This window comes from Amblyomma americanum, chromosome 10, assembly GCF_052857255.1.
Source record: "Amblyomma americanum isolate KBUSLIRL-KWMA chromosome 10, ASM5285725v1, whole genome shotgun sequence".
NCBI classification, from domain to species: Eukaryota; Metazoa; Arthropoda; class Arachnida; order Ixodida; family Ixodidae; genus Amblyomma; species Amblyomma americanum.
Window position 1 is genome coordinate 51,986,934 of NC_135506.1, and position 27,373 is coordinate 52,014,306.

General features: G+C 48.5%; 1 protein-coding gene across 1 annotated transcript; it reads right to left on the reverse strand.

Moving 5' to 3' along the window:
• Positions 1-2,900: 2,900 nt before the first annotated feature.
• LOC144108296 (endothelin-converting enzyme 1-like) lies at positions 2,901-26,791 on the reverse strand. Its single transcript, XM_077641561.1, has 5 exons — positions 26,075-26,791; positions 22,284-23,419; positions 21,480-21,682; positions 18,013-18,380; positions 2,901-3,300 (listed from the first exon to the last, which is right to left on the reverse strand). The coding sequence occupies exons 1-5, from the start codon at positions 26,789-26,791 to the stop codon at positions 3,001-3,003; spliced, it is 2,724 nt and encodes a 907-aa protein (XP_077497687.1). The 3' UTR covers positions 2,901-3,000.
• Positions 26,792-27,373: the final 582 nt, after the last annotated feature.

The following is a 27,373-nucleotide window of genomic DNA, read 5'->3' on the forward strand; positions in this document are numbered from 1 at the left end:
AAAGCTTACAAGGTAGCCATGCACCTTCCCCCTAACACCCAAACGACCAAACTTCTCCAGTTCGGCCTCCACAACACTACACACGAACTCATAGGGGCCCAAAGAGAAGCACAATATACTGGCCTAACTCAAGCACTCACAGGACGTCACATACTTGACAGCTTCCAAATTCGCATACCGGCAGCCGACCCCACACTACTACCTGCCCCCGCCGCACAAACACACAGCTCATAATAAAACTGGTCGCTCAGAACACCCACGCCACGTATTACTCGGCCCACCACATATCCCGTGCAAATGCTCTCCACAAGCACTACAGTTCGGAAGCCGACGCTGTATGAGTGGACGCAGATAGCACGGGCGAAGACGCGGCAATTGCACACACTACCACCCATCGCCTTTCTCCATCTTCCTGCCGCATCCACCCCAGTCTCCTCGGAAGAGGTGGCAGTCGCTCTTGCCCTTACAGACACTAATGCCAGGTACGTCCTTACAGACTCAAAAACGGTACTCTTAAATTTCCCACGGGGGCCAGTCCACGAGACCGCTTTCTGCATCCTAAGGCAGCCAGCCTTAAACCTGCCCCGTCATGTGGAGCTGGGGCCAGATTACGCAACTGTGAGAAATTCTGTCAAAAGTTATTGACAGTGACGTCAGAATGCCGAAACGATGAGGCGTTACCACGTGACGCAACGAGAAATCAGCCAATTACAGCAGGGCGGCGCCCCGAGAGCATTTGAGGGGTCGTCGGCTTATTGTTTTGTAAAAAGAAATAAGAAATAAACAACGATGAAAATAACTAATATTTTACTTGGCGAAAACATTGTCTTTAAAGTCGGAAAATATTAAGCAACACAAAAAGTGTTCGAAGTTGTGCTAATAACTTGGCTGGGGGCCAACTTCTGCTGCCAGCGGGGATGCGCTGAGGGATGTAAAGCGTCAAGCCGCTTTGCACAAAAGCAGCCGATTCTACGCCGTGTTTGTTGTTTGTTACGCGGCGTCTGAAGTGAAGCTACGGTGCGGTTAACTTAAGTGTGCCGAAAAATTTGAACGAATGCAGTGAAGGCTGCGTGCCTGCTGAGCGAACTTGCAAGGATCGCATGGTACAAAATCGACCGAGACAACTCTTTCGATCGATGACAAAGATGCGAAAAGGTGAGGTGTTGCGGTATTTGATCTTTTGCAGTATTTGTCTTCTTTCTTTCCCTTGTGAAACAAAAGACGATCACGAAGTGCGATTTCCTGGGAAGAATAAAGTGCTTTGGCAGTATAAGAGTATTTTATTTATATATCTGTGGCACAAATGTGACCGCAGGAACCCACCCCTTATGCGCGCTAATTTAGCAGATTGCCTGCAATACTTGCCGCACGCCTTTGCTCACCATCGGTTGTGCGATGCCGACATGCGCCGCGCTACCAACGGCAGCCTGAAAGCCGCCCATGGCAAATAATCGCAGTGCACACAGCACCTACCGCCGCATCGACAGCGCGCTCGCACGCAAACCTCCCAGTTAATCGGCGAGTTCGTCGCATAGCCACTCCACAGTCTGCTTCTCCAGTCGAAAAAGGCGTCGCAACAGCTCGTCCGGCAAATCAAACGCGTCATCGTGCGCCCTCCTTCGCCGTTGCTCGCGAGCGCAGCCGCCTTAGTCGTATGGCCACGTACACCGCCAGCATTTTCTGTCACAAAGGCAATGGCAAGATTGACGGCATCGAAACTGTGACAAAAAACTGTCAGTTAGCGGCTGTATAATTAAGTGTGCAACGTCACCACTCCTTCCACATCCTTGACATAATCTGCAGCCACCGATGACGCAAAAAAGCAAAATGGCCGCCGGCCACGACCGACCAATAGGAGCGAGGCTTATTGACACCTTTGTGACAAGTTTTTGACAAGTTTTCTAATTTACAGTTGCGTAATCTGGCCCCTGGTGTGTATGTCCACGCACTCTGGGAACCCCGGAAACGAAGCTACAGTGACCATGCCCGAGGTCTCGTCAACCGGGCGGCGGCAATATTGGAACCCGGCTCTTGCCGGGAGCGCATGCGCTTCTTCAGGGAGCTGACCCAACCATGTCGCACCGAACGCCAGCTATATATAGAAGAAAGGAAGAAAGAGGTGCCGTAGTGGTCTCTGGAATAATTTCCACTGCCTGGGGATATTTAACGTGGACTGACATCGCACAGACCACGGGCGCACAGCATTCGGGCGTTTTGCCTTCAACGCGGTCGCCATTCACAAAGAGCGACCAAGAATCTATTAAGAGGCTACTTAGAGCCATGCAGAGGTAGAATTGGCAGCTGCGTGCACATCGGGTTTCATCGCGCCCCATCGCGCGACAACTACCTTAGCGATGTGAGCAGGTTGGCTTACGCCTTCTCCCATGTAAGTAGACTTACGTGTCGCTGCCGACTTTCTCTTTTCGCTTATATTTTATTTTCGCTTGTTTGTTTTCCCTTCATACTGTACCACCTGCGGAGCTAATTATATCCCCCAACACTCTATCACTACATCTGGGCTTGCCCATATCGCATCCGTGTACCGCCCGTTCACACACCCACTCCAGCTTCCAGAGAGACCGCCCGTCTGGCCACAGGAGCTTGCGAACAGCGCAGACTGATTGACCGCGCTCGGCTGGAGGGGAGGCCAGAGGGCTCTTGGACTGAGAAGCCTTCCAGGAAAGAGCTATCTCTGTATAATCTTTACTATTAAATAAAGTTTATCCTCCTCCTCGTCAGTGATTCTTTCATTAGCAGGTTAAAAGATTTATGGCGTTCAAGGACTGCTTCCATATAACAGGACGGTGACGATTACTATAAGGTATATCGATGTAAAAACTAATATTTAGCGATAACCGTGCCACTATTTAATGCGTTGCACAAACTTTTATACTGCGACAAACAAGCTCGGGCCTTTTTGACAAACATTCAGGAAAGTCTATTTTTTTCACTTCACTCAAATCAGCACAACACGAGAGTCAAAACGCCGCAGGAGGGCGGTCACAAAAGTTCGCACCGATGCGAGGGGTTCATGCGCGTTCCTGGCGCGCATTGGAACGCATCGGCGAACTCGGCGACGTGCTGAAACGTCTTGTCGCACTGCCCGTCGACGGTGCCCGGAGGTCCGCTGGGCCTCACGCAGCGCACATAACACGCGGCGACGAAGAACAGCTGCTCTGGGGTCAGGAACTCGAGGCCGCGGACACGCACGTCCGTCGCGGCGTTGCGCGCTCGGTACGCGTACAGAGCAGTCTTCAGAGAGAGGGGCTCCAGGTAAGGTGCGTATGACCTCCGGTAGATCTGCGGGAGGGAACATCCAAGCCGGAGACTTTGATGAAGCTTTATTTCCACCATATAGTATTCACCCGGTGCATACCAAGTTTGAGTACCGCTTGTTACACTGACTTAGATTCTCACCACAATGCTTATCCGACTTCCTGAAGAAGCCATATCAAAGACGCTTTCATACCAGAAGCGAACAAATATCGGTTGTTCCTGGAGCGAGGACGTTTTACGGAAATGTGAGACTTCGTTTCGTTTCATCATATACACTAAATCACCAGAGCATAAACAACCCAAGCATCTTTACCGCCCTTATTAAACACTAAGTTATATTTCATCAATGCCGCACACTCTCTGTTCTTTGTCTAGTTTTTTAAAAGTTAAGCCACGTTGCCACTGTTGCTTCTGTCTTCATTCTAGTTTCTTTCACGAGCGCAGGCATTTCCCCTGTTTTTGCTGTTTACCATACTACATATTTTAATTCTCTATATGTATATTTGTGAGCATGTCCTGCTGCACTCCCTTCTCCGGGCATCGAGCATCTCTCAAGCTACCTTTGCAGCTTTTGGCCCGAGGCCCATTTCCTGTATGTGAATAGAACGCTCTAGAGGTGATCTTTCGTGAAATGCATAAGCACGCCCTCGACCTCCCCATAACAACCTCCAATAAACGGCTCATCGATATCGGGATGACCAACATCTTTGCGTAGCTACGTCTAATCAACGGATCAGCTATCTCGGATGACCAACACCTTTGTGTAGCTACATGAGGAGCACTTTAAGAACCAATACTTGCGGTTGAACAAAACCTAAGCCGGCTAAAGCCTCCTAAACGGCCGGCACATTGCCTGCAACGCGCATGCAGAGGAAAGGGCAAAGGTTTTAGAGGACTAGCGCCACGCGCTGCAGGTACAACCTCTGTCATAGAACATGACAAAGGAGACTCACGAGGGCTGTCGAAACACGCGCGCGACGTCCTTTAACGACCGCTATGGCTCTTGCTACGGAGTCTTCTACATGGATGCTGCTGGCCCACACCACGGGTGATGGTATACGGCCGGAGTAATCCATCAAAACACGTACAGAGTCGATCACACTTGTCTAGAGTGCTCGCGAGGTGCCGTGCGGGGAAAATAAGAGGACATTCCAAAGCAGGTATTGAATTTCACTGATAATGCTTGCGCTGGAGAGCAGCCGAATAGACACGTGGACCGCACAGGCATCAGCGCCTTAACGCTAGGTAAGCAGTTGAGAAAAGAGTTCACTTTATTTTATCCACAGCACACCGCCCGAGCACTCAAGACAAGTGTGATTGACTCTGTATGTTCAAGGGGCTTTCTTTCCGTTCTCCAAACAATACACACGCGGAGGAGGACATCATAGCACTCGTCGCTGAAGAACCAGACTCCCGGGTTATCATTACTGACTCCCTCGAAGCCTGTCGAAATATACATATGAAACGCAAATCTCAATGCGCCGCCAAAATTTTACACAGATTCGAGTACCGGGATCGCCCGGTCAAACGTGTCGTCATCTCTACCCCAACACATGTGGGACTGGAGGGAAAAGGAAACGAGGCTGCAGACGCCTACGCTCGCGCGCTCAATATCCGGGCATCGTCTCGACAGTCGCCGACTGAGGTATCAGAACCTAATCCGGCTATCACATACAAAGAAATTATTCAGTTTTATCAAACACAGCATAGCCGCTTTCATCCCCCTGCGAAAGGGCTAACCGAAAGCGAGGGGCGTTGTCTCCTTCGCTTATATACCAACACGGTACCGTGCCCGGCATCGCTGCAATATTTTAATCCGGCTTTTAACCGGGAGTGCCCGCATTATGAATGCGCGTTCTCGGACGTGTACCACATGGTGTTAGCTTGCCATTCTAACCCTGCTTACCCTCCTTTACCCTCACCTACACGACTGAGCTGGGAGGCTGCCCTGCTCGGCTGTTCTGGGTTACAGAGCCAAAGAGCCCTCGTCGCTACGACCCGAGCTACAGCGGAAGCCAAGGGCCTCGAACTACGAACCCCTCCTAGAATTTGTAAGGGGCTGGCCGCTAAGGCCAGTCCACACTCTCTCCTGTAAATAGCCTTGAATAAATGTTCTCCCCTACCACCACCTGTATGTCTAGAAATAAACACTCTTCTTCCCGGAAAGTTGCGGGTGACGTCACGGTTCAGACCACAATGACCGCACTTGACAGCGTATCACACGCCTCCACTTTGACAAATATTTGACGTCATCATGAGGGGTCTTCCCCCCTTCCTTTTTGCACGGAATATCTCACGTAAAATACCCCCTCTGAGCCGACGACATCACACTCTGGACCAACTCTGGCTCAGACGGGAAGATGCAGATCTTCCTCCAGAGACCTACTGACACCGTCCACACCTTCGTACACGCGAAAGGCATCACGTTCTCCACAAAATCGGAAATCCTTGTCATCCATGACAGGACAGTGCGGCGACCCGCCCCCGAAGCACACGAGCTCATCACACTCCACATCGACACACACCCCATACCTTCCACCCGGACAATTCGGGTTCTGGGCATGCTGGTACCGCAGCTCGCTTATTAATCGGCCTTATCCGCCCCATACCGTAAATGAATGAAGGAGGACGACCTCTGCTGGTCAACACAGGCATTTTTCATCATAAGCATAGTATACTCTTACACTTACTATCACATTCGCAAAAAGATGACGGGGCAAAAAACAGCATCATCCGCTCGGAGTACAAGGCTGTCCTAGGGTGTCCATACGCAAGCACCGAACACTTCCTTTAACTCGACATTTAGAACACTTTTGCAGAACTTGCAGATGCACACAAGACGGACCAAATTCGTCGCCTCTCTAGAAGCAAACGGGCATCTCATCCTTGACCGGCTGAACGTCAACCCAATAGGCGATCCCCATCCCGCAGCCCGCATCCCCACAGGCGTAGATAGGAACCTCGTTACCAAACTGCTACTCAAGAACATGCTCTCTGGTTGACACAACGCGTGCCGTCAGCACGAAGCACGGGCACGGGATGATTTTTATCGTTCCGACGAACACGAAGCCTACATGTACACGACTACGCAAGAAGCAACAATATGCGTGGTCTGTGCAACCACGCCGCAGTCTAGCCTTATCTCCGCCGCCACGGTGCGCCCCCCCCCCCCCACCTCAGTGGAAGAGACAGCGATGGCGGAACCATCGCTGTCCACCACACGTCCACAGTCCTCAGGAACTCAAAACAAGCAATTCTAAGATACTCCACAGGATGCATCTGCCTTCTCGCTGCATGAATCCTGCGCGGCTGCAGTTCCGACCACAAAATTAACCAAATCTGTGTTCCCGCACACGGGGGCAGTCGTCGAAACGATGGGGCCGACCGACTTGCCCCAGAAAACTCGAAGCACAAGCAGAGGCGAAACGGTTGAAACCCTGCCTGTCGCAGATTCGCCACGTCAAATTTTATGAGAGCTCGTCAATATTTAAAGTGAATACCTGTTTTTTAGGTTGAAAGAAGGGGAGTATTTCTTCGTTCATCGCATCAACACTAAAAGAACGACATCCCCGAGGGAGATTCCAGCCTTCCCCAGCACAAACACAGAAGCTTCGTTTCTTCAGGCTGCGGCGGTTACCGCAGCCTGAGAGGGGCCATGCAATGTGTGCGTCATAAGTGAATCTCAAGTAGATTTTAATGCCTGACACAATAGAGAAGGCGTTGCAGAAACCATGAACTACATTAGACGCAACAGTATTGGAATGCTGGCAATGCTGAGAGAGAATAGGGAAATGTCACCTATCTAAAAATGTTCTCGAACTCCTTGCTACCAGAGTTTTCCTCGCGACACACACCATGGCGACCATTTGTCACTATCAGTTTCGGCGCTACCTTAATACATGCTGATTTTTAAGCTCTACAGCTGTTATCGACACAGCATAAGACCAAGAGCAAGTAATGCAAGAAGGAAATTGCCTACGATATACCGCTGGCAGGTGCTATAGGTCGCTTATAGGAAACGGGACGCTGCGTTGACGGCAGATTGCGCAAGTATAGAAAAGCATGCGATATTTTTGCCAGGAAACCTCACCGCGCATTCTGCAAGCTGCAGTCTGTGCCTCCATAGCTCACGAAGACGACCACTTTCGCAAGATGTAACTGTCAATTAATATAGAGATGCTACGAAATTTTACGTCACATCTGTCCCGCATGGTGAATGTGGTGGTGCCCCGTCACTGCCTTTACCAAGGAAGCAGTACATTCACAAGGGTAGAAACTTGGGCGAGTCGGTAACGGTGATCCATGGAAAGTGAGAGTAGCGCAAAACGGGACAAAGGGACAGAGAAAGACAGACACAACACAGGCGCAAACTTCCGACTGAAAGAAACCAGGGCGGCCAAGACGAACGTAATCTGTGAGGGGAAACAGGCGCATGCGCCCAGAAAGATAATGAAAAACAGGTGAATGAGGATCTACGGATGTGCACGATTCAGCGTTTCTTTAAGAAGGCCAGCTCTCTTTTGGACAGGGAGATAGACGGCTTGCTTACACATTTATCGTCCAAGGCAGCGATACGAGCTGCTTCAATAATCTCTCGCGTTAACTGATCCCGGTGTCTGGCAACGATCGAGCACTTGTCCAGAAATGGCACACAACCACACTCCTTGCAGTGTAAAGCCAGATTACTGCCAGTAAAAGTTCTCAAGTTATTTTTGTGTTCGCGAAGTCTCTCATTCAAGCACCGACCTGACTGACCAACATACCGCTTACCGCAAGAGAGAGGGATGTCATAAACAATGCCTTCAGTACATTTCACGAATTTCTTTCTGTGGTTAATGGTGCACTGCAGCTTTTGGGGGACGTTTATCAGCGGGCAAAGTTTTTTTGGAAAGCGCACTTAGTTTTTCAGGGGCAGAAAAAACGACACGAACATTAGCTTTTGTCCCAATTTTCTTGAGATTGTGGGACAGGCAATGAATGTAAGGAATAACGGCAATTTTGTCTTTTTTTCTTTCTGAAGGCACGGACGGCAGTTGACCTTCCTGGCGCTTCTTCTTTAGTATGCCTTCGGCGACAGAAACACAAATATCAGCAGGGTAGCCTGCTTGATGGAACCTTGCGAGTTGAGCGTGAAAGCGCTCGCTGATTAGGTGGGGGCATGACTTTTCCAGAGCATTCTTCAAGCATAAATTAATAATGCCCCTTTTAACGAGTTTAGAATGGGCAGATATATAGGGGAGTAGAGGTTTGTTTGCCCGAGGTGCATAGCTCCAACACAGGTGGTTGTCCAGGAATTTAAAACGGATATCAAGAAAGCGAATCTCGTTGTCGGTTGGCATTTCGTTAGTCAATAGCAGCGGTGAAAAACACTCTTGTACCTTAGCTAAAATACCGGATGCAACTTGCTCTAAGCACGATGGCGTACACTCAACAAGGAAAAAGAAATCATCAACAAAACGAAAGATCTTGACGACATGAGGGCTGGTAAGCCTCTCTTGGAGGCTCCTGTCAAGATGTGCCAGATACAGGTCACTAAGTACAGGGGCTAGACAAGACCCAATGCATATTTCCTGTTTCTGAATGTGAGCAGCGCCTTGCCAGTTTATGAAAGTGGAGCGGAGATAAAAGTGTAGCAATTCTAAAAAACCACTGACGGATAAACCGGATTCATTCTGAAATGACACAGCGCCGAAATGATGGATCGAATCTTCGACAATTGTAAGCAGGTTATGATGGGGCAAGGAGTAATAAAGATCTTTCACATCAATTGAGAAACCAAGAAGGCTCTTGTCAGAAAGCGATTTCACAGCACTTAACACTTCCTCTGAACTACGTACTAGAAATGGGTCATCTATCGTCAACATGTTTAGTTTTTCTTTTAGAAACACAGCGATTGACTTTTGCCAAGTGTCCTGTTCGGAAACGATTACCCTTAAGGGAACGCCAGCCTTATGCGTTTTTGCGCTGAAAAACACTTCTAGGAAGAGGCGCTTACTACTTTCAATGCTGCTGGCTAGTCTTTCGAGATTAAGCTTGAGACAAAGTTTTTTTGCTTGAACCTTAAGTTTGGGAAGTGAAACACTTCTTCCACATTTAAACACTTCTGTTATGGCATGATTGGCTTTTTCATTGAATACACCGTGGGGAAAGACAGCAAACCCGCCCTCTTTGTCAGAGGGGATGACGCAAAGCGACTGTTCGGCTAGGTAGGACACGACACGATCCACACGAACTTTTGAAGGACGAGGCTTACACTACTGTAGGACACCGGGATCAGTTAACGCGAGAGATTATTGAAGCAGCTCGTATCGCTGCCTTGGACGATAAATGTGTAAGCAAGCCGTCTATCTCCCTGTCCAAAAGAGAGCTGGCCTTCTTAAAGAAACGCTGAATCGTGCACATCCGTAGATCCTCATTCACCTGTTTTTCATTATCTTTCTGGGCGCATGCGCCTGTTTCCCCTCACGGATTACGTTCGTCTTGGCCGCCCTGGTTTCTTTCAGTCGGAAGTTTGCGCCTGTGTTGTGTCTGTCTTTCTCTGTCCCTTTGTCCCGTTTTGCGCTACTCTCACTTTCCATGGATCACCGTTACCGACTCGCCCAAGTTTCTACCCTTGTGAATTACGTTTCTAGTTCTTCGGGCGTCTTTCTACGTGTTTCCCAAGGCCCATGTGCGACCGTGTCCGTTATTGCTGCCACTGTGTGCAAAGCACGTGCTGCAGCTTTTTGCCTCCGCTCCGGGATTCTACCCGACGACGTCAGACTTCTCTTCAATGGTCTCAACCCCTCCACTGGGCACTCCCGCAGAATATGCAAGATTGTAAAATCTGAATGTCATCGTTATGTACGTCTTCTGAGGGAGCACCTAGCCGTGCAACTCCAACAGGCACTGGAACCTAACGCCGCTAAACGTCAGCTGCGAGCGTATCTGCTTCTAGCGGACCAAACAACTGAAGCCCTGTGGCAACTTCAACTCCGATCCCTTCGATCCCTCTGCCCACCTAAGGGGTCGAGAAAATGCAACAGCGTATACGTCTCCGAAGGAGTCACCCTTCCTGAGGACGTCAACCGGTTGTTGTCCCTTGGACCCAAGTTTGCAAGGGAGACTTCGAAGACTCCGCATGAGCTACTTTCCATGGTGCGACGTGTGTCTCGCCTAGCCGACAAAGAGGACTCTGGCCGGTGCACCTCCGATGGCGTAGACGTCCTACAGTACTGTAAGCCTCGTCCTTCAAAAGTTCGTGTGGATCGTGTCGTGTCCTACCTAGCCGAACAGTCGCTTTGCGTCATCCCCTCTGACAAAGAGGGCGGGTTTGCTGTCTTTCCCCACGGTGTATTCAATGAAAAAGCCAATCATGCCATAACAGAAGTGTTTAAATGTGGAAGAAGTGTTTCACTTTCCAAACTTAAGGTTCAAGCAAAAAAACTTTGTCTCAAGCTTAATCTCGAAAGACTAGCCAGCAGCATTGAAAGTAGTAAGCGCCTCTTCCTAGAAGTGTTTTTCAGCGCAAAAACGCATAAGGCTGGCGTTCCCTTAAGGGTAATCGTTTCCGAACAGGACACTTGGCAAAAGTCAATCGCTGTGTTTCTAAAAGAAAAACTAAACATGTTGACGATAGATGACCCATTTCTAGTACGTAGTTCAGAGGAAGTGTTAAGTGCTGTGAAATCGCTTTCTGACAAGAGCCTTCTTGGTTTCTCAATTGATGTGAAAGATCTTTATTACTCCTTGCCCCATCATAACCTGCTTACAATTGTCGAAGATTCGATCCATCATTTCGGCGCTGTGTCATTTCAGAATGAATCCGGTTTATCCGTCAGTGGTTTTTTAGAATTGCTACACTTTTATCTCCGCTCCACTTTCATAAACTGGCAAGGCGCTGCTCACATTCAGAAACAGGGAATATGCATTGGGTCTTGTCTAGCCCCTGTACTTAGTGACCTGTATCTGGCACATCTTGACAGGAGCCTCCAAGAGAGGCTTACCAGCCCTCATGTCGTCAAGATCTTTCGTTTTGTTGATGATTTCTTTTTCCTTGTTGAGTGTACGCCATCGTGCTTAGAGCAAGTTGCATCCGGTATTTTAGCTAAGGTACAAGAGTGTTTTTCACCGCTGCTATTGACTAACGAAATGCCAACCGACAACGAGATTCGCTTTCTTGATATCCGTTTTAAATTCCTGGACAACCACCTGTGTTGGAGCTATGCACCTCGGGCAAACAAACCTCTACTCCCCTATATATCTGCTCATTCTAAACTCGTTAAAAGGGGCATTATTAATTTATGCTTGAAGAATGCTCTGGAAAAGTCATGCCCCCACCTAATCAGCGAGAGCTTTCACGCTCAACTCGCAAGGTTCCATCAAGCAGGCTACCCTGCTGATATTTGTGTTTCTGTCGCCGAAGGCATACTAAAGAAGAAGCGCCAGGAAGGTCAACTGCCGTCCGTGCCTTCAGAAAGAAAAAAAGACAAAATTGCCGTTATTCCTTACATTCATTGCCTGTCCCACAATCTCAAGAAAATTGGGACAAAAGCTAATGTTCGTGTCGTTTTTTCTGCCCCTGAAAAACTAAGTGCGCTTTCCAAAAAAACTTTGCCCGCTGATAAACGTCCCCAAAAGCTGCAGTGCACCATTAACCACAGAAAGAAATTCGTGAAATGTACTGAAGGCATTGTTTATGACATCCCTCTCTCTTGCGGTAAGCGGTATGTTGGTCAGTCAGGTCGGTGCTTGAATGAGAGACTTCGCGAACACAAAAATAACTTGAGAACTTTTACTGGCAGTAATCTGGCTTTACACTGCAAGGAGTGTGGTTGTGTGCCATTTCTGGACAAGTGCTCGATCGTTGCCAGACACCGGGATCAGTTAACGCGAGAGATTATTGAAGCAGCTCGTATCGCTGCCTTGGACGATAAATGTGTAAGCAAGCCGTCTATCTCCCTGTCCAAAAGAGAGCTGGCCTTCTTAAAGAAACGCTGAATCGTGCACATCCGTAGATCCTCATTCACCTGTTTTTCATTATCTTTCTGGGCGCATGCGCCTGTTTCCCCTCACGGATTACGTTCGTCTTGGCCGCCCTGGTTTCTTTCAGTCGGAAGTTTGCGCCTGTGTTGTGTCTGTCTTTCTCTGTCCCTTTGTCCCGTTTTGCGCTACTCTCACTTTCCATGGATCACCGTTACCGACTCGCCCAAGTTTCTACCCTTGTGAATTACGTTTCTAGTTCTTCGGGCGTCTTTCTACGTGTTTCCCAAGGCCCATGTGCGACCGTGTCCGTTATTGCTGCCACTGTGTGCAAAGCACGTGCTGCAGCTTTTTGCCTCCGCTCCGGGATTCTACCCGACGACGTCAGACTTCTCTTCAATGGTCTCAACCCCTCCACTGGGCACTCCCGCAGAATATGCAAGATTGTAAAATCTGAATGTCATCGTTATGTACGTCTTCTGAGGGAGCACCTAGCCGTGCAACTCCAACAGGCACTGGAACCTAACGCCGCTAAACGTCAGCTGCGAGCGTATCTGCTTCTAGCGGACCAAACAACTGAAGCCCTGTGGCAACTTCAACTCCGATCCCTTCGATCCCTCTGCCCACCTAAGGGGTCGAGAAAATGCAACAGCGTATACGTCTCCGAAGGAGTCACCCTTCCTGAGGACGTCCACCGGTTGTTGTCCCTTGGACCCAAGTTTGCAAGGGAGACTTCGAAGACTCCGCATGAGCTACTTTCCATGGTGCGACGTGTGTCTCGCCTAGCCGACAAAGAGGACTCTGGCCGGTGCACCTCCGATGGCGTAGACGTCCTACAGTACTGTAAGCCTCGTCCTTCAAAAGTTCGTGTGGATCGTGTCGTGTCCTACCTAGCCGAACAGTCGCTTTGCGTCATCCCCTCTGACAAAGAGGGCGGGTTTGCTGTCTTTCCCCACGGTGTATTCAATGAAAAAGCCAATCATGCCATAACAGAAGTGTTTAAATGTGGAAGAAGTGTTTCACTTCCCAAACTTAAGGTTCAAGCAAAAAAACTTTGTCTCAAGCTTAATCTCGAAAGACTAGCCAGCAGCATTGAAAGTAGTAAGCGCCTCTTCCTAGAAGTGTTTTTCAGCGCAAAAACGCATAAGGCTGGCGTTCCCTTAAGGGTAATCGTTTCCGAACAGGACACTTGGCAAAAGTCAATCGCTGTGTTTCTAAAAGAAAAACTAAACATGTTGACGATAGATGACCCATTTCTAGTACGTAGTTCAGAGGAAGTGTTAAGTGCTGTGAAATCGCTTTCTGACAAGAGCCTTCTTGGTTTCTCAATTGATGTGAAAGATCTTTATTACTCCTTGCCCCATCATAACCTGCTTACAATTGTCGAAGATTCGATCCATCATTTCGGCGCTGTGTCATTTCAGAATGAATCCGGTTTATCCGTCAGTGGTTTTTTAGAATTGCTACACTTTTATCTCCGCTCCACTTTCATAAACTGGCAAGGCGCTGCTCACATTCAGAAACAGGGAATATGCATTGGGTCTTGTCTAGCCCCTGTACTTAGTGACCTGTATCTGGCACATCTTGACAGGAGCCTCCAAGAGAGGCTTACCAGCCCTCATGTCGTCAAGATCTTTCGTTTTGTTGATGATTTCTTTTTCCTTGTTGAGTGTACGCCATCGTGCTTAGAGCAAGTTGCATCCGGTATTTTAGCTAAGGTACAAGAGTGTTTTTCACCGCTGCTATTGACTAACGAAATGCCAACCGACAACGAGATTCGCTTTCTTGATATCCGTTTTAAATTCCTGGACAACCACCTGTGTTGGAGCTATGCACCTCGGGCAAACAAACCTCTACTCCCCTATATATCTGCCCATTCTAAACTCGTTAAAAGGGGCATTATTAATTTATGCTTGAAGAATGCTCTGGAAAAGTCATGCCCCCACCTAATCAGCGAGAGCTTTCACGCTCAACTCGCAAGGTTCCATCAAGCAGGCTACCCTGCTGATATTTGTGTTTCTGTCGCCGAAGGCATACTAAAGAAGAAGCGCCAGGAAGGTCAACTGCCGTCCGTGCCTTCAGAAAGAAAAAAAGACAAAATTGCCGTTATTCCTTACATTCATTGCCTGTCCCACAATCTCAAGAAAATTGGGACAAAAGCTAATGTTCGTGTCGTTTTTTCTGCCCCTGAAAAACTAAGTGCGCTTTCCAAATAAACTTTGCCCGCTGATAAACGTCCCCAAAAGCTGCAGTGCACCATTAACCACAGAAAGAAATTCGTGAAATGTACTGAAGGCATTGTTTATGACATCCCTCTCTCTTGCGGTAAGCGGTATGTTGGTCAGTCAGGTCGGTGCTTGAATGAGAGACTTCGCGAACACAAAAATAACTTGAGAACTTTTACTGGCAGTAATCTGGCTTTACACTGCAAGGAGTGTGGTTGTGTGCCATTTCTGGACAAGTGCTCGATCGTTGCCAGACACCGGGATCAGTTAACGCGAGAGATTATTGAAGCAGCTCGTATCGCTGCCTTGGACGATAAATGTGTAAGCAAGCCGTCTATCTCCCTGTCCAAAAGAGAGCTGGCCTTCTTAAAGAAACGCTGAATCGTGCACATCCGTAGATCCTCATTCACCTGTTTTTCATTATCTTTCTGGGCGCATGCGCCTGTTTCCCCTCACGGATTACGTTTGTCTTGGCCGCCCTGGTTTCTTTCAGTCGGAAGTTTGCGCCTGTGTTGTGTCTGTCTTTCTCTGTCCCTTTGTCCCGTTTTGCGCTACTCTCACTTTCCATGGATCACCGTTACCGACTCGCCCAAGTTTCTACCCTTGTGAATTACGTTTCTAGTTCTTCGGGCGTCTTTCTACGTGTTTCCCAAGGCCCATGTGCGACCGTGTCCGTTATTGCTGCCACTGTGTGCAAAGCACGTGCTGCAGCTTTTTGCCTCCGCTCCGGGATTCTACCCGACGACGTCAGACTTCTCTTCAATGGTCTCAACCCCTCCACTGGGCACTCCCGCAGAATATGCAAGATTGTAAAATCTGAATGTCATCGTTATGTACGTCTTCTGAGGGAGCACCTAGCCGTGCAACTCCAACAGGCACTGGAACCTAACGCCGCTAAACGTCAGCTGCGAGCGTATCTGCTTCTAGCGGACCAAACAACTGAAGCCCTGTGGCAACTTCAACTCCGATCCCTTCGATCCCTCTGCCCACCTAAGGGGTCGAGAAAATGCAACAGCGTATACGTCTCCGAAGGAGTCACCCTTCCTGAGGACGTCAACCGGTTGTTGTCCCTTGGACCCAAGTTTGCAAGGGAGACTTCGAAGACTCCGCATGAGCTACTTTCCATGGTGCGACGTGTGTCTCGCCTAGCCGACAAAGAGGACTCTGGCCGGTGCACCTCCGATGGCGTAGACGTCCTACAGTACTGTAAGCCTCGTCCTTCAAAAGTTCGTGTGGATCGTGTCGTGTCCTACCTAGCCGAACAGTCGCTTTGCGTCATCCCCTCTGACAAAGAGGGCGGGTTTGCTGTCTTTCCCCACGGTGTATTCAATGAAAAAGCCAATCATGCCATAACAGAAGTGTTTAAATGTGGAAGAAGTGTTTCACTTCCCAAACTTAAGGTTCAAGCAAAAAAACTTTGTCTCAAGCTTAATCTCGAAAGACTAGCCAGCAGCATTGAAAGTAGTAAGCGCCTCTTCCTAGAAGTGTTTTTCAGCGCAAAAACGCATAAGGCTGGCGTTCCCTTAAGGGTAATCGTTTCCGAACAGGACACTTGGCAAAAGTCAATCGCTGTGTTTCTAAAAGAAAAACTAAACATGTTGACGATAGATGACCCATTTCTAGTACGTAGTTCAGAGGAAGTGTTAAGTGCTGTGAAATCGCTTTCTGACAAGAGCCTTCTTGGTTTCTCAATTGATGTGAAAGATCTTTATTACTCCTTGCCCCATCATAACCTGCTTACAATTGTCGAAGATTCGATCCATCATTTCGGCGCTGTGTCATTTCAGAATGAATCCGGTTTATCCGTCAGTGGTTTTTTAGAATTGCTACACTTTTATCTCCGCTCCACTTTCATAAACTGGCAAGGCGCTGCTCACATTCAGAAACAGGGAATATGCATTGGGTCTTGTCTAGCCCCTGTACTTAGTGACCTGTATCTGGCACATCTTGACAGGAGCCTCCAAGAGAGGCTTACCAGCCCTCATGTCGTCAAGATCTTTCGTTTTGTTGATGATTTCTTTTTCCTTGTTGAGTGTACGCCATCGTGCTTAGAGCAAGTTGCATCCGGTATTTTAGCTAAGGTACAAGAGTGTTTTTCACCGCTGCTATTGACTAACGAAATGCCAACCGACAACGAGATTCGCTTTCTTGATATCCGTTTTAAATTCCTGGACAACCACCTGTGTTGGAGCTATGCACCTCGGGCAAACAAACCTCTACTCCCCTATATATCTGCCCATTCTAAACTCGTTAAAAGGGGCATTACTAATTTATGCTTGAAGAATGCTCTGGAAAAGTCATGCCCCCACCTAATCAGCGAGAGCTTTCACGCTCAACTCGCAAGGTTCCATCAAGCAGGCTACCCTGCTGATATTTGTGTTTCTGTCGCCGAAGGCATACTAAAGAAGAAGCGCCAGGAAGGTCAACTGCCGTCCGTGCCTTCAGAAAGAAAAAAAGACAAAATTGCCGTTATTCCTTACATTCATTGCCTGTCCCACAATCTCAAGAAAATTGGGACAAAAGCTAATGTTCGTGTCGTTTTTTCTGCCCCTGAAAAACTAAGTGCGCTTTCCAAAAAAACTTTGCCCGCTGATAAACGTCCCCAAAAGCTGCAGTGCACCATTAACCACAGAAAGAAATTCGTGAAATGTACTGAAGGCATTGTTTATGACATCCCTCTCTCTTGCGGTAAGCGGTATGTTGGTCAGTCAGGTCGGTGCTTGAATGAGAGACTTCGCGAACACAAAAATAACTTGAGAACTTTTACTGGCAGTAATCTGGCTTTACACTGCAAGGAGTGTGGTTGTGTGCCATTTCTGGACAAGTGCTCGATCGTTGCCAGACACCGGGATCAGTTAACGCGAGAGATTATTGAAGCAGCTCGTATCGCTGCCTTGGACGATAAATGTGTAAGCAAGCCGTCTATCTCCCTGTCCAAAAGAGAGCTGGCCTTCTTAAAGAAACGCTGAATCGTGCACATCCGTAGATCCTCATTCACCTGTTTTTCATTATCTTTCTGGGCGCATGCGCCTGTTTCCCCTCACGGATTACGTTCGTCTTGGCCGCCCTGGTTTCTTTCAGTCGGAAGTTTGCGCCTGTGTTGTGTCTGTCTTTCTCTGTCCCTTTGTCCCGTTTTGCGCTACTCTCACTTTCCATGAAGCAGTACAGTTCCAGAAGCGTGGTAGTTTGCCTTTTTCGCACTACCTCTTTCGCACTAGCATGAGTTTGTGAAAGACTCATGGAAGAATGGCTGCAACTACTTAGGACGCCGCCCTCTTCATTTGTTGTTTCTTCCGCATCACTTGTGTTTCCTTTCATCTGACTGCAGCGCAGCCCTATACAGACGGCCATGTTAAGGAAACCTGAACCAGCTAACAGGGCGTAGGGGTTCTCATTGTTGAGTCCTTTTGCCCTTAGTAAAGCGCAGAGCGATAACCTCTGCAAGAAGCTCGATAACACACATGAGATCCCTCATTCAAGGTGACTCACATTTACACAGAAAACTCTGGAAGTCTGCTAACACCTCTGAAGGGCTTGGCTCTGGTCTCACCTTATTAGATGTGGAGTTCTCCATGCAATGAAATTGGTTCTTGAACGCGTCCAATGCCTCCGGGGACGTAAAGTAGGCCGAGAAGAAGAGCTGGCTCAGCGCTTCCGCTACGCGACTGCCGATCCCGGCGTAGTTGAGCGCATCAGTGGCTCCATGATCGAAGTACGGAAAGCTGAAGGCGTACGGCAGCAGGGACGCGTCGGGCTCCTCCGTATCGGCGTGGAGTACGTACAGTCCTAGCTCCTGGATGACCTTGGACAGACGCCAGGAAGACGGATTCAGGAACGAACCTTGAGCGGCGAGTTGCCAGTTGGCCACCAGCGACTCGCCCATGTCCACTAAGCCTTCCTGGTGGCCGTCCGTGGCTTCTGCATTCCCGCACCGGAAATGGTATAAATTCGAGCCACGTGTAATTGTGAAATCTCTCACTTGTACTGCATACCACAAACACCTACCTACACACGTAACCTTGTAGGAGTAACCGGGCTCAGCGTAGCCCTCTGATTTGTACTATGTCGCAATACATAATCCTGAAGCAATGACTCCGTGACCAATAAAAATATAATCTGCGAGGGCGGAAGGTGGATGATTTAGAAAAGCATTCACATTCTAAACAAATATTCACCGCTATGTGGATTCTTTTCTAAATCATATATATTCACTTAATCAATAGGATCTTGACGAAAAACCTAGGACTCTTATATCCACGCCCGCCAAGCCAAATAATGATACCCTATCATGAATGGTCTTTTTAACCATTATATATCCCTGAAAAGTCGTATTCAACACCCCAGAGCTAATGCCCCTCCTTACTCTCATTGTCCTTCCTCATGCAGTTTTGATAAACAATGTTTCGCAAGATATTTATCCTGTCTTGCTCGTTTTTAAAGCGAAAGCTTTACCCGCCGCAGGTTGAGCAGTTTCGCATGATTCGTGGAGCGCCATGGTGCAAATGCGCGAGGAGCAGTGACGACACACGGCGCATTTCTCTCTCGCGCTCCCTAGTCACTACTGCGCATGCGGCACTAGTAGCACCGAGCCACAGGTGGTCAGCCGCAGCCAGCGCTGCGCCTTTCCACAAAATGCAACTTTCAATGTTCAGTTCTCTATTTCTTCTTTACCTTCCTACTTTATCAATTCTTTTACGGCGTGGTTCGGGTGTCCACCGAGATATGTGAGACGGTTACTGTGCTTTGTGCGCTCGCCGCGCCGTCTGGCATGATGTCACACCTCGCCGCTCGTCGCCGTTTGGTGTGAGGTCATTCCGGGTTCTTTGTCGTTGCGCTCGCCTCCGCTCGCTTCGAAAGGTCCGTCGCATGCCTGACTAACATATCGGAGGATTGAAAAGGAGAGCTCGCATGCGCCGCAACCACAGTTGTGTCGTCTTTAATGCGAAACAACATAGCCGGACAACCAGACTAACCTGGACTTGCAATCAAGATTAACCAAGGCTAACCATGCAATGCCATAGCTTTCGCTACGTATATCCTGGCATAGCCGAGCTAATCCACTGCCAATATTCTCTCTGTCTTGCTCCCTAGTCACTATTGCGTATACGCCACTAGTAGCATCGATTCAAAGGTCTTCCGCCGCTGCGCAGCGCTGCGCCTTTCCTCAGCATCCAACTTTCAATTTTCAGTTCTCTCTTTCCTCTTTTCCTCCCTCCTTTATCCCTTCCGTTACGGCGCTGTTCGGGTGTTTACCGAGATATGTGAAACGGTTTCTGTGCCATTTCCTTTCCTCAAAAACCAAACAAAACAATGAATTGACGGCGTTCAAAGAGTTCATTGGCGTTGACAACTATGTAAAGACCGTTCATTTCACGGAAAGAAATGCGCACAACAGGCTCCGTGGGTCAGTGGAGACCTCAATCTCGCTTTCGCTTTGTATATCCTGGATTAGCTTGGGCTAATCCACGTTAATTTTTTCTTTCTCTTTATTTCCTGTCTTTTTTTCTTGCGAGAGCTTAAAAGCCCTCCCACACAGCCTTGTGTCGCTGCCACAACAACGAGGCAAAGATTGTCGCCGGGTACGTGACAGAATGTTCTCACACACTTTCCACGCTCCACATTCGACTACGATCTACGTCCCAGTCACGGTAATACAGTAGTAACTACGTCCCCCGCTATGGACGAGGTGGACGCCAGTAAACAATCTCAGGGTTAGGCTGCACGTCGAAAGTAAATACACCAGAAATGAAAAGATTAGACCGCCGCCGACGTAGTTCTGTTGGTAGATCACCGGACGCGAAATTGGGAGGTCGTTGGTTCGAATCCCACTGGTGGCACGTGGTTGTTTTTTTCTGCTTTCAGCAGATTATCTTTGAGCGATATTATAGTTGCATATTGAAAATAACCGTTATCAGCTCCACTATAAAAAAAAACATCTTGTGCGCCTTGGTTTCAGAGCCTGTTGGCAAATTAAAATTTAGCAAAACAGAGGAATTGCAATCACATTCCAAAGCATATTGTATTCAAGTACAGAGAGCGGACAACCGACCAGCATGTAACTTATTATGCATGTGGAGTTGTTGACGGGATCAATCGCTTGTGAGATAAAAGCGCAAGATTGCTTTTCACGCAACATATGATGCATATTTGCCCTATTTCAGATCAGATTGACTTTCAATTTCATATGTAAAAATGACTTTGTGTGGGTACACCCGTCGCCTAGTCCATTCTTTCAGTCCGAGTGTTCTCCGGAGAGATCCATGACACACACACGCAATAGTGCACATTCTTTTTAGAAAGGATTTCAATACAAGTACGGCATTACTTGATGACATTACAAGTGTCAATCCAACTAGCCTAACAACAACTCTGCCGCGTTAGTTAGGATCGAATAAATTATTTTCAATTAATGTCATCTTGTGGTTAACGACAGTCAATAATAATATAATTGTTTTTTGGGGAAAGGAAATAGCGCTGTATCTGCCTCATATATCGGCGCACACCTAAACCTCGTCGTAAGGGAAGGGATAAAGAAGAGAGCGAAAGAAGAAAGGAAGAATGAGGTGCCGTAGTGGAGGGCTCCGGAATAATTTTGATGACCTGGGTATCTTAAACGAGCACTGATATCGCACAGCGCATGGGCGCCTTAGCGTTTTGCCTCCATAAAAACGCAGCCGCCGCGGGCGGGTTGGAACCCGGGAACTCCGGATCAGGAGCCGAGCGCCCTAACGACTGAGCCACCGCGGCGGGTTTAACGACAATCAAGGATCTTCTATTCAGCGCAACTAAGTGAAATGCGGCCGTATATTTCCGTGCATTTATAGTGTCACCGGATTTCGGAACGAACCAATTAAATAGCCACCTGTCTTTGAGAGAAACCCAGAACGTTGGAATTTAAAGATTGATTCATTTTCTGTGACATATACTCCAACTTGATTGCCTGCAAGGCACTTGTATGGCTAGTGGAAACTGCTTTCGGAAAAGTCTTTTTCCGGGTGCATGTCCGCACGTGCATACCTGATTTGTCGTCGGAGTCGCCTCCTCCCGGTTTCTTGAAGTAAAGTAGCGCTACAGATGTGGAGTTCCAGTTGTGGACCACTGTCAGGTTCTCATCATAAAACTTCCAGCGAAGAAGCCGGCCATGCAGAGACTGGCGAACGTCCAAGATCAGTGCCCGTGCTTGAGGCCGAATTCTCGCTGGAAGTGTGGCGTCGCTGAATCTGAAAATGTGTGCCATGTGTTAGTTTCATATCATGGTGCAATATTAAAATGAAGCAGTCTGAGGTTCAGGAAGCGAACCGTTGTTTAGGTCTAATTTCATAAATCTTCATGGCAAGCCGGCTTTGGCGCAAATCGTACCTGTACACACGCTTGAGGACACAGCTGCGGTTGATTCTTGACCGTTAAACGAGACACATAGCGCAGTTAAGAGCAGAGAGAGAGAAATGGGAAGGGACAAGCTGATTTTATTTTTATTTTTCTTTCTTTTTTGTTTGAGATAATTTCATACAAATTGGCCCGGGAGGCATAGCGAACAGACCGGAAAGTGCCTGACATGGGTATACGCCACCCTCATGGCGCGGCAGCAAATTGTTTCTTTAATTTTGCAGATGGCTACGCGTCATATGCAGACCAAAATATATCAGCGCAATTAAAGTAAACAGTTATACAGTTTCATCAAGTTTCATCAGTACAACGGTAATCTTCGTGTGGAAGACGAGGACAAAACTAATAGACACAAGTCGCGAACTATTGCTGCTGTCAGGAACCAAACTATAAGAGCAGAACTATCAGAACGAATTTATCAGGAACCAAACCCACCTGTGAAGCAGGGCGTCGCCGGTCACGACGAAAGTTTTGCTGAAGCAGAACGCCCGGTGCACGATCTCCACCTTCTGCTCGGTGCCGTAGAAGTTGATTAGCAGCTCCTGGTTAGCAAACCACGCCGCCACCTGAACCGTACACCAGGACAGCAGAAGGTGCATCTCTTCCTCCCCGTACTTCTTCCACATATTGAAGAAGGCGTGAACAAAAGGAATGGAATCGCTCATGAACACGACACGTTCGTCCTCGCGCAGTCCGACTCTGTAGTCTCGCAAAGCTTGCTTCCACCGCTCCAGCGTGAGGTTTGGGACGAAATTGTAGAAAAGCCCCTCTTTCATAATGGACGTGGGATGTAAGGCAGCTCTTTTCCAAAGGTCGTCCCATATCTTTAGCTCAATATTTCGTGTTTCTTCAAATGTCACCGAGTCACCGTGAACTGCAGCGCTGCTTGCGGCCTTGAGGCTTGTTTTCAGTACCTCGAAATAATGTTGCCTGCTGCCAGGGGAACGGAGCTGCTCTTTTGCCCTCTGGCCCAATATGTAGAACTCTTGCGGTGGTCGCAGCAGGACGTATTTTTTGGGCCCAGTAGCTTTTACCTCGAAAGCAAGGATGCCTGCCCAACCAAGTCGGATCGACACGTGGAGCAGGGTGTGTAGAAGATCCGGACGCTGCGCCTTGAGGGGCCACACGACATTCGCTGCTTCCAGAACCACTGCGACGTTCAGTAGTTCGTTGCAGCGGGCTTTCCCAACGCATTCGCAACTGAGGTAGAAAGCTGCGGCGCGTTCCATTACATTTTGCCCACTTTTTGGTACGTTCATATCTCGAACGATATAGTACATTCGAGTAAGAGCAGACAGCAGGGCAACGTCATGGACGCTTGCCTCGTAGCGACTGTTCCAGCCATCGCACACGTAATGAGTGAAGCTATCGCAAGGCTTCACTGAGGAGTTGATGGTCTCTAGGAGCCGCTTCGAGTAGGCGGCGCATGCCAGCGTGTCGCAGGTCTCGTAGTGACGTTCACGGGAGGGGGCTCGAAGTGCCAGATGCACCGCCACGATGACGGCTAGTAATACGCACGATGTCCCGGCGCAACATTTGATGCAAGTGCTCCTCTTGGGGACATCAGGGCTCTGAAAGGGCGCGCCACAGGAGGAAGTATTAGGTTTCTGCTATCTCGTTCTCAAGCATTTTGTGTGTGCAATATGTGAGAATGCACATGAAACAATATACCTAATCTATTATTTGCTACACTCCTGCTTCATTCTCAATGTCCACCTGACCAGTAAAAGGTATCGGAAAAAACGAGATGTGCCTTTTCATAAAGCTTTGTGGAGAGCGGAACATTTTAATAGAACACAAATGAAAAAGGGGCGGAGAGGAGCAAAAAAATCTAATTCAGGTGTATTTGCTTTTAAGATTCACGAATTTGTTACTGCACCCTTATTTGAGAATTTGAGAAACCTGAGTCATATCGAATACTTTATAATTCTCAAGGCGAGTGACTAAAAGGGGAGGGTGGTGCAAAACAGGACATGACTATATAAACCATCTCTATATTTTCATCCCAGCACAATACCGGCATGAAGATCACCGAATATGAACGACACTGCGTACCAGAAACGCAGCCAAATTTAATTGAACTTCAAACTCCTAAGGTCGCAATTTGCGCCACTCTACGGGGTAAAAAACCCACAGTGCACAAGACCGACTGAGTCAAATCACCGTGTTGCTTATCCTTGCAATGAAGGCGCAGGAAGTTATCTCTATTTACAGCCAGGCAATCTTTTAGAGCCTGTTTAGCGATGGACTGTGCAGTGAAAGCCCACCCGGCGTTGTTTCTTTCTATGGCCCTATTGTATACGCACTTCTACCGCCGAGCTCTGCATGCAGCCTGGGTGCGTGATGTTTTGAAGCGAAAATCTTCTCTACACTACTCAACACCGCCCTTCGCGCGAGCCGGCGTAGTCGGAGCGCGAGTGACGTCACACACGGCGCATGTGGCCGTCGCCGACTCCGTCGCCTGACCTTTCGCCGCTGCTGTGCGTTACGTCCCGAGCGGCGCAGCTGGCCACAGCCGCGCGCTATGTGTCATCGTTTGACGTTCGCCGCAAGCGCGTGTTTATCGCGGAGGCCGACTATATAACCGCATTCCAGAGAATAGGCGTGCGCGTTCAACACGGAAGGAAACGAGAGTGGTACCACCGATACAGAAGTGCTACCACGGAAGTCGGCTGAAAAGGAGCGAAGAAATGAAAGGCTAAAAGCTCAACGAGCGTCCCAGACACCTGAAGAACGAGACGAACGTCATCTGCATGCGCAAGAGGGCTATATATTGCGCTTGCCAGAGAATACGCGTATTCGACATTCGACATGGACGGGAATGAGAGTGCGGCTGCTGCTAGACCACGCAGAAAAGCTGAGAAACAAAATTCGTCCAATCCAGAAGTACTCGCTTAGGAGATCACGAAATCATCGATTTTCGCTTGTATATCCAGGCTTAACCAGAGCTAAGCCACTGCCTATTTTTTTTTAGTTTCGTGCTTTCAACGCATATATTTTCTCTTAATGCGAGAGCATTAATCCGGAGGTTCAGAGCCGAGCAAAATCGTATCTTTTATGTCCACCTTGGGAGCGTACAGCAAAAGAGGCGAAAAAGAAATCAGGTCACTATCCAGGATTAAAATCACGTCATTATCTGGGAGTCGAACCCGTGGCGGCGCGAGCAGATCAGGTTCAAAGACAAGCAGGCTATCGCCGCAGAGAAACGCTTGCAACACATGCAGGGCGTCCGCACGAAGCCTGGCAGGTGGCAGTTAAATTAACGACTGGTCACGCGAGGTTGCTCGGCAAGAACAACCTGTACCGCACAAATTCCACCGCTGGCAGCGCCTGTCATCCCAGGGCAGTGACGCACCATTTAATCGCAGCACAAAGAGCGATATAAAGATTCCAAGTGACCTCTGAATGGTAAGTACAGGAAGACCAATTCTGCATATACGGCCATTAACCCATTAGCTGTCTCATCATACCCTCAATCCGGGACAGCGCGCAGATAAGAAAGGTTGCAGCGGCGGCTACGTAGAGCCAAGCAGAGGTAGTATTGCCAGCAGCGTGGAACCTGGCTGCATCTCGTGGCAGCGCGCGGCGACTGCGATCACAATGTAAGCGGGCGGGCAAACGCCATCTCACACGTAAGCAGCTCTAGGTGTTTCTGTCGGGTTGTTTGTTTTCGTGTGTGCAATGTGCGTTCAATCACGTAACGCCATTTTTTCCAAACTTTTCTCAGCAGTTACAATTCTGGGTTACATCCTCTAGAAAAATAATAAAAAATGCAACAATACGGGAATGCAAGACTGCAGGACAAGGCAAGCCAATTTTGAAAATATGCAGCTTCAGCCCACAATCTGCTGGCCGTATGCGGCAAGAGTGGGAAACAACAAAATAAGAAAAGTAGAAGCAAAGTTAGTCCCTGCGGACAGCCATTAAAAGTGATATGAGCTCAAGTTTATATGGGGTTATTAAAATATCATGGTTCCTCGTGAGCCTCCTTGATGAAGGAAAAAGGTGCAAATTTTTACTTCAAAATTTTGTGAACTCATGAACATCATTGCCGTTTAACTTGTGAAAATATAATACTTCTCCCATTTTAAATACAAAAGGCCCTCAGCAGCGCTTTGTGTTGGGCTCAGTGGGGTTGGTGGTGCAACAAGCGCAGCCCTATAGGCACGTCATCACTCATGAAAACTCAGAAACCTATGCTACAATTTGCGCTGGGCATTGCTTACCATCATTCGAAAACCCGGAGGCTTCTTCCCATCCTGAGTGCGTTCCACGGTGGGCTGGGCCTGCGCGCTCTGGGACCTCGCGCTGGGCTGGTCTTCATGGCAGCTTGGCTGGGTCGTTTCCTCAGCCTCGACGCTGGCTTGGGCTCGAGTCACTTTGCGTATGGTGCGCGTCGTGTGATGTGGCTCTGTGTCAGCGCTCTCGACTGGCTCAGCTGGAACGGTGGTGAGGTCAGCAGGAGCGCCGCTTGGTGCAGCAGCTAAGTCGTCGCTCGCTGTTGGAAGCAGCGCTTGGCCCTCGCTCGAATGTGGCATATTGGTACCCTCTGTCTCTGTGAGGCCTTGCGGTTGTAGTCGCATCGCGGTGCCGTCGCCATGCTCAGCAGTCGGGAGCTGGGCCAACGTTGGCTGCTCATCGGTTGTGGTGGTACCAGGAACATCTGCAGCTTTAATTGTCGGTGTGTCGGCGAGGGCCTCATGCGTGCCTGCCTGGTCAGAAGCCTGATTGCGTTCATCGGTGACTTTTTGGGTTCTTGTGCCGCTGTGGCGTTCGGGTGATCTCTCGGCGCCGCTTTTTCGCTTCTTGCGCGATGTTCTGGACGAGTCCTTCTCTCGTTCCGGGTCTTTCGATTGTTGGGCTACTTTCTTCTTCGCCTTCTTGGAGGCTCTGAATGCCTTTGACGTCTTCGTGCTATCCATGGGCGGAGGGTCGAGATCCATGACCGGCGCTCTAGGAAGGCTGTTGCTTCTTCGTCACGTGCGAACGCTTCTCGTGCAGAGGCGTTCTATTGACCGCGCGCTTAAGTAAAAAAAAAACAACAAAATGCCAAGAGATCGTACAAACCTAGACCGGTGCACTTCTACAATTAACCCAGATTGTGTGGCAAAATCGGGCGATGCGAAATTGAAATGCGGCCTCTAAAAATCTAATGATCATGAAAGCACTTCGTCTAAGCGTTCGAAAAAAAATCAAAAGCTCAAATTAGCAAGGCAAGACGACGGAAACAAAGAGCACCGCTATAGTGGTAAATAAATGATTTACTGCTCTTTCTCAAGAGCTATTTGATGATGCGACTGGGGAAGAGCCTGCAATGGAGGATCCATAGAACAGGACATCTGCGTTCATGGGCATTCTTGATACAGGAACAAAACCGATTGTTTGTTATCAATAGATATATAGGGTACCAGTGCCCGTCTACCCCAGACAAAATGTCAAGAGCAGAAACGGAAATGCCAGAAGAACCTGCTATCTACAATTTGGCCAATATTACCGAAACGCCACTTGAATTGATCAAGTGGAGA